The 6,539-nt window shown below is 37.1% G+C and overlaps 1 protein-coding gene across 1 annotated transcript in view; it reads right to left on the bottom strand.

Annotated features, from left to right (window-relative positions):
* Nucleotides 1–2,400: 2,400 nt before the first annotated feature.
* Nucleotides 2,401–6,539, bottom strand: part of ASTE1 (asteroid homolog 1 (Drosophila)) — a gene marked incomplete at its 5' end in the record, with an annotated part of 4,601 nt that continues 462 nt past the window's right edge. Inside the window, 3 exons of the mRNA XM_009699724.1 lie at nucleotides 2,401–2,492; nucleotides 3,881–4,091; nucleotides 6,048–6,539. Coding sequence (XP_009698026.1) covers nucleotides 2,401–2,492; nucleotides 3,881–4,091; nucleotides 6,048–6,539 — 795 coding nt within the window. The remainder of the gene's footprint in view (nucleotides 2,493–3,880; nucleotides 4,092–6,047) is intronic.

Here is a 6,539-nt window from a genome sequence, read left to right as displayed (position 1 = left end):
AACAAAAAATTAAGAGGCATTTCATGTGGGGTGAAAATAAGCAGCAACCAAGGAATTTAGTTGCTCCTACTAAAGCATGGAATAAAGAACATTTCAGTTTTCATAAGTAAAGGCCCTTTATTTTTTATTTTTCCCACAAAAGAAGATTGAATACCTGTAATGTCTCAAAAAAGAAAACTGGAACACTTGATTTAAATTCTGCATAGTAACCCTAGAATCAGTAATTATTTTCTCCAGCATACAGGATTGGTGTTTGCAATGAAGTGTACTTCATTTTATCAGCAATAAAGAACAGTTGAATTCTGCGTTGAGAACACATTTCCAGGAGAGTAATCCTTCATCAAGTTAGCACTCCCAAAGGTATTCTCAAAATGCCATGTGATCACAGCAGCAGGTTTATCTGAAAGTGGAATGCTTGAGTTTATCCCAGTCTTCTGCACAATCTAATTGAAGATACTCCTTCTCAGCAAGTCTCAAGAATTTACGTTCTCCAGCAGTTTTCCGATGTGAGATTCAGCACCAACAAAATGGAATAAAACATGTCTGTATTTTTGTATTTAAGACTTATTTTAAATGTGACTATTTCTGATAATTGAAAACTATAAAGAACTGCAAGCTTGGTAAAATGAAACACATGGGGTCATAATGGATCAGGGGATGATTTGGATGAGTAAGGATTTAAATCTTAGTGACTAAAATCATGAACTTTAACTCCTTTCACCTTTAAAATAAAGTCATCTGATAGAAATGTGACTTTGTAGACTGCTGCAAATAGAAATGTATTTAGAAATGGGTTGTGAAGGTCTAGTAACTTGCTGCATGGTTGAGTGTAAATGCCATCTGCTGGTAGTTTAATAAGTAGCAGTTTTCATACTGCAAAAAACGTTAAATATTGCTATCACAGACTGTATCTCAAAAATAGTTTTCTCATTAATGTAATGGATGTTATAAATCTATTCTTTTCTCACTGAATATATTAGGGCAGTATCAACACTCAGCTGTATGATAAGAGAGATCCTTCCTGTAAGTCACAAGATCTAGTGAGTTATTTCCATGTGGATAGGGGACATAACCAGAACTGGAAAATGAGCACACAACAATGCAAGTATCAGGCTTGAATTCTGGTGAGTAATGGACAAAACTTTAGTGGTTAAAGGTGGAAATCATGATTTTCCTGAATGTAAGAAAAGGTATATGGATTCTTGAGGAGAAAGAACAGAAATGTAACAATTAGATTTCACATGGGGAAGACACTGGAAAACCAACAGTTTTATAAGAAAAGCATTTATGTAAACTGATTCATTTTACTGGAAAGTTAGCTAATACAAAGCACTGAGAAATACTGATGATGTAGGTTTTTTCTAAATCTACCTTGTTTTTCAGTATTACCATGTTGATATTAAGGGTTTGTCAAGTAACAGTGTACATGAGGCGAGTTAAACAGGTCTGTAATTTTAGTATAGCCATTAGAGAAAGAAGGGTAACTTGACTCGCAGCAGTCAATGGCAGAAGATTGTACACAATTACTCTGAATTAGCAAACCTGCAGAAACTCGATACCATGTGATAGTTTTCTGTGTGCACGTAAGCATTTAAACATACCAAAGGGGGAGGGGGAAAGAAAAGCTGAAGTCTGTCCCCAAGTATAGTTCAGTACCTATAATACCACAAGCACAACTTACTCAGTTGTCACCGAGTAAAGCTAGCTCTCCCTGAAAGTATGAATACTGTACCTGTAAAGGCTGATTCTACAATATTTTTCAACTTGTCAATTTCCATTTTAATCTGATTTTTAAGATTGTAATCACTGTGTTCTGCAAACACAAACTTAAAATAGTTCTTTTTGGAAATAAAAAGTGTTCAGGGAGATGGAGGAATAGCCAACTATAAATGTTTGGGAAAAGAATTCCTCTAAACTAGTCCAGCTCTGAAATGCCGAACAACTTTGCTCACACTTTCAATTAGACTGATACCTTTAAAGAAAAACAAAACACCACAACTTTTATACAGCACCCCTTTTATAAGAGTGTGAGTTACAAAAAAAGTAAATAAAAAAATGCCCTGAAGCAAGAATTGCTGGTAAAGACTGAATCAGGAACTTGTGTGAAAACAGCTGAGCAAATTCCAATACAGTCACATATTTTAATATAATTTCTTCCATCAACATGGCATTAAAAGTTATTCCAGGAACAATGCTTTCAGTCATCCACGCCAAGTGATGCAAACCTATTAACATTGCATAAATGCTCAGTTTCTGGTATAGCACACCCGATAGCCTTCTTTTTCTTATTAGATGCTTTCTTCTTTTTGCAGGACTCAGATTTGGTCTTGGTCGTCTTCTGAAAGAAGTCTGGAGATACAGCTGACTCCACTGTATTTAACAAAACCTGATAAAGCTGAGTCATTTTTGGAGATAAACTGAACAGATTTTCCACTGAAGGTGTTGATTTAAGCTCTTGATACAGTCTGTGCACAAGGGTCCCAGAGTAAAGCCTGCTCAAAGGAAGGAGAGAATACTCATTTAGAATCACACCTCAGCAGGACAGGTACAGAAACATGCTGCTCAATGAAAAAGCAGATCTTAACTACGTACAATATTCAACAGTGGGCTCCTAAGGGATGCCTAATCTACTCACTATTTTTCTCCATATTAGTATTTTTAAAGAAGGGAGTTTCAATGTCGTAAAATTGACCAAAGGAGTTTGACATGGAAAATAAAACAACATGTGAACATATTCTACCAGGGGCTTGTGGGGAAAGCAGATCTCCGAAACATCCCTACCTACTTAGGTCTGGCTCAGAGAGAGGAGTGCAGAGTAGCTGGTTGAGATACAATCCCATCTGAAGACAGCACTGCCACTGGCAAAAACTCTGTGCAGCATCTAAATCAAAGTCTTTATTGTGCAATTTCTTTTCTTTCCATTTTAGAAATTCATTATATGCAATATTGTCATCTTCAGCACATAAAACTGTGGTATCTAGGTTATAAATAAAAAAAAAAGACATGCAAATAAATGTTCTGCTGTGAAGAGTACAAAAGGTATCTGCAATGTATAAGGTCTTCAAACCTGCGGTTCTATTTCAGGAAGCATTAGTAATGTTTTTCAAGGGTCTCAAACTGAACTTTAAGAGATAAAATTGTGTGAAAATTCAAGTATGAATATCCATGAGAATCTGAAGTTGTGAAATCAGGAATTCTATTTGTTAGGTAATTTGCCACGCTGTTCTGCAAGTGGATCAGCTCCAAACAAGATTTCCATCTCACTCCCACCCACTTGGGAAGCAGGTGTGATACACACAGTCTAGTTTCTATAAACTAGAACCTGAAGAAACTGTATAACCCTGGCATGCGTAATCTTTGCTGTCAACTGAAGGACTCCTAGAGGAAACGCCACCGTAACTCTAACCAGGTAGAAATATACTGAAACAATTTCTGTGATAATTTAGTACTTTCAAATTCTCGCAATGTACAGGCAGATAAAGCGTGGCTGTGCAACTCAGCGTTTTTAAGTTCAGATGATTTTAGGGGAAAAAAATATCACAATGCATCAATAGTAGTTATTCTCTTTTGATGCATGAGTGTGTTAAGCTTATTTTTTGGTAACTTTTATATCTAACTTAATATTTTAGTCCTAAGGAAAGCAAATAAATGCAAATTAATGTTTTACGAGATAGCAAAGTATTGTTTTACCAATAGAAAATGTTAAATTGATGACTAGACTTTCTCTGCTTTGTGTCAATGCAGAATGTGACACCTCAGGATATAGTGTACATCAATGTTAATTCATCTGAATTAACTCACCATAAATAAGGAAAAATGAATTATGGGATAGATTTTCATAGTAGCTGAACACCTAAAATTGTATTCTTTGGAGACATACCTGGATCATTTGTTATCCGGTGAAGTTCTCCAGAGACTATCATTAGAAGTAAAGCCTTTAATTGATGCAACTTAACTTTTGGTTCTGAACGACATAGCCAGTAACACGTTACAGCAACAGGGAGTTGTAAGTGACTGGGCACAGATTCTAGGAAACTCATTTTCACTCCGAGAGTCTCCAGCAAAAGCATCTGACGGCATGACAGGGGCACCTGAAAATAAATTAAAAAATTGGAGTAGCAGAATAAAGGTAAGAGACTTTATTTGCTGTGAGCAATTTCCAAAAGGCAAATAAACTTGTGTTTAAACTAGGTAGTTCTTAATGTTTTCAATAAAAAAAATTAAGTTCCACAGATATTCTGAACAGGAAATATTTTCTAAATACTACTTAAGCTTTAAAAACTACACAGTTAAAGGTTAGGTAGAAGGATAAAAGTAATTTTTTACAATTGCCTGAGGTTAGATTTTAAGATATTTCAGTCTTCAGACCAGGTGACTTAAACTCCTATGTAAAAGTTGACTTGCTTGGAAAATCTTGTAGCCATACAGCATTAAAATTACTTTGGTGTGGTAAATGTATATAAATATATATATATATATAAAACCCCTAAAACCCCTTCATTTTGTGCCTCTTAGAAGTTACCCTTGCTTTGTGATATGTAATGGTGGTGTCTGTTCTTGATAAGTTGAATACATGCTTACCTGTAATTACAATGAAATCTTAAGTGTGAAACTTGCATTTTTCACCTGCAACGTATTAATTCCTAGCACATGTTCCCTTTTTTCTTGTGCTATTTAACTTCTAAAAAGTGGCGTTACAAACTTTGTGACTTCATGCACGCAGCAGGCTGTTCAACTCTAATTCAGGTGCTTTGTGAACCTTCGTTAGGATGGTTTTGCCTACTCTTAGGCAGACATCCCCACAACAGAAGACAAACAGAGATCAGTTTTGCCTAGAGCACTTTAAATGCAGAATAACCTTTCTTCTTCTAACCTTCTGTTGAACTGGTAATTCCCAGATATTTAGTAAGGTCAGTTATTATAATAGCGGATGCTCAAAGTCATTAAACAAACAGCATACATACCGAGACCAAATTAAGGTGTCATTAATGTTTCTGAAAATAGCAAAATGTGATTTTTCAAACTATTAAGGGTTTGCATATTGCTCGTTTAAAAGGCCTGTAACAATAGCCTATGTAAAATAATGTGCGTGTAGGCCTTTGGATCCATAGCTATCTGTAGCATTTAATGGTCGTAGTAGTGATAGACTTGGTTCTTATATGAAATAGCCACCAGCAAGTGATAAAAACACAGAGCACAGCTCCCACAAAAATGTGTTAACAGTTGATCTGAATGCCAGAACGGATAGAGCACGTGGCTTAAATATGCAGCATTAAACCACACAGATTGTATTTCCAGATGTTTCAGAAATTACTGCATACAAAGCCTCAGTTATGCAACCTTGGGAATGGGAGATTACCTTCCATTCACAGCAAGCGTTACAGTCTTAATCATCAGAATTTAAATATACAGAATAGCTAACGGTGACTGGAACTAACCTAGTACAACTTCCCTTTGATTACAGGCTGTTTTTCAGGTGCTGTTCTGTCTGGCATGCAGCAGGGGTCCACGTTAGCAGGACGCTTACTTGCAGTGCTGGGCAGCTGTAGGATTCATACACGAAACAACGGTGATTTTTAGTAAAAAACCATCGGTCAGATTTTAAGAACATTGCTCTGAAACACCTAGAGTTTGATCAAATATAAATTAAGTTTTGTAGCGTTAAATTGCACTTCTCTAAATTTCATAGAACTGAGTTCCTTCCTACAATTATAAAAGCAAGTATTAGTTAACAGAACACACAGGATGAAAGCAGGGCTTAGAATGGAAAATTTAGGCAATCCTACATATACACACAACCAGCTTTTCATATACTTTGTCTTGGTACACAGGGTGGGGGGCGGGAGTGGGAAGGGAAGAAGATAAAGGCCATCTATGTAGTTTCTCAAGTATCCCAGGCCAAGCTCAGAGCGCGGTCTGTACCTCTGTACTTAGTTACTGAGCTGGCTTCGTTCAGGCATCACATTTAGCGACCAGCTGGCAAGCGTGTGTCCCAACTATTTTTTGTCACTCGTGAAAGACTGTTAACTGTTGTGACAACCATTTACCTCCATTAACTTGTCCAAAGGAAAATGATCATCACAAAAATCTGTGGGGAGGCTTGCTGCTTGAACAAATGTTTTTTTAAGCGTCTTTTGGAGTCTGTCAAATTCACATACAACTGGCAGCTCGTTGGTCTGCTTACTCGGAGCAGCTTCAGTATTTTGAGATACTTTCAGAAGCAGTCCATAGATAACTCGTCGAATGGGCAAAGCCGTGCTATGTGCACTAGGTCTCTGCATGTTCTCCACCTGAACATGGAGGAAGGTACTTCTTAGTATTAGGGCATCGCTGATGAATGGGGCCAGCTTACCTTCCGCCAAAGCATCGAGTACCCACTGTGGTAAGTCTGCTTTCCTGGCAGCCTCACATTCATACTTTCCATTCTGAAAAAAGTCCTCGAGGTTCACGTCGGATGGAGCATAATCCTCCATTGAAGCAAACAGAAGCTCCCTTATTTCTTCTCTCTGGTGTTTCTTAAGGTGCTTCAGGACGTTGTC

This window comes from Cariama cristata, unplaced genomic scaffold (assembly GCF_000690535.1).
Source record: "Cariama cristata isolate BGI_N322 unplaced genomic scaffold, ASM69053v1 scaffold32054, whole genome shotgun sequence".
Classification (NCBI taxonomy): Eukaryota; Metazoa; Chordata; class Aves; order Cariamiformes; family Cariamidae; genus Cariama; species Cariama cristata.
Note: the sequence above shows the minus strand (reverse complement) of the source record. Positions and strands in the feature narration are given on the sequence as shown.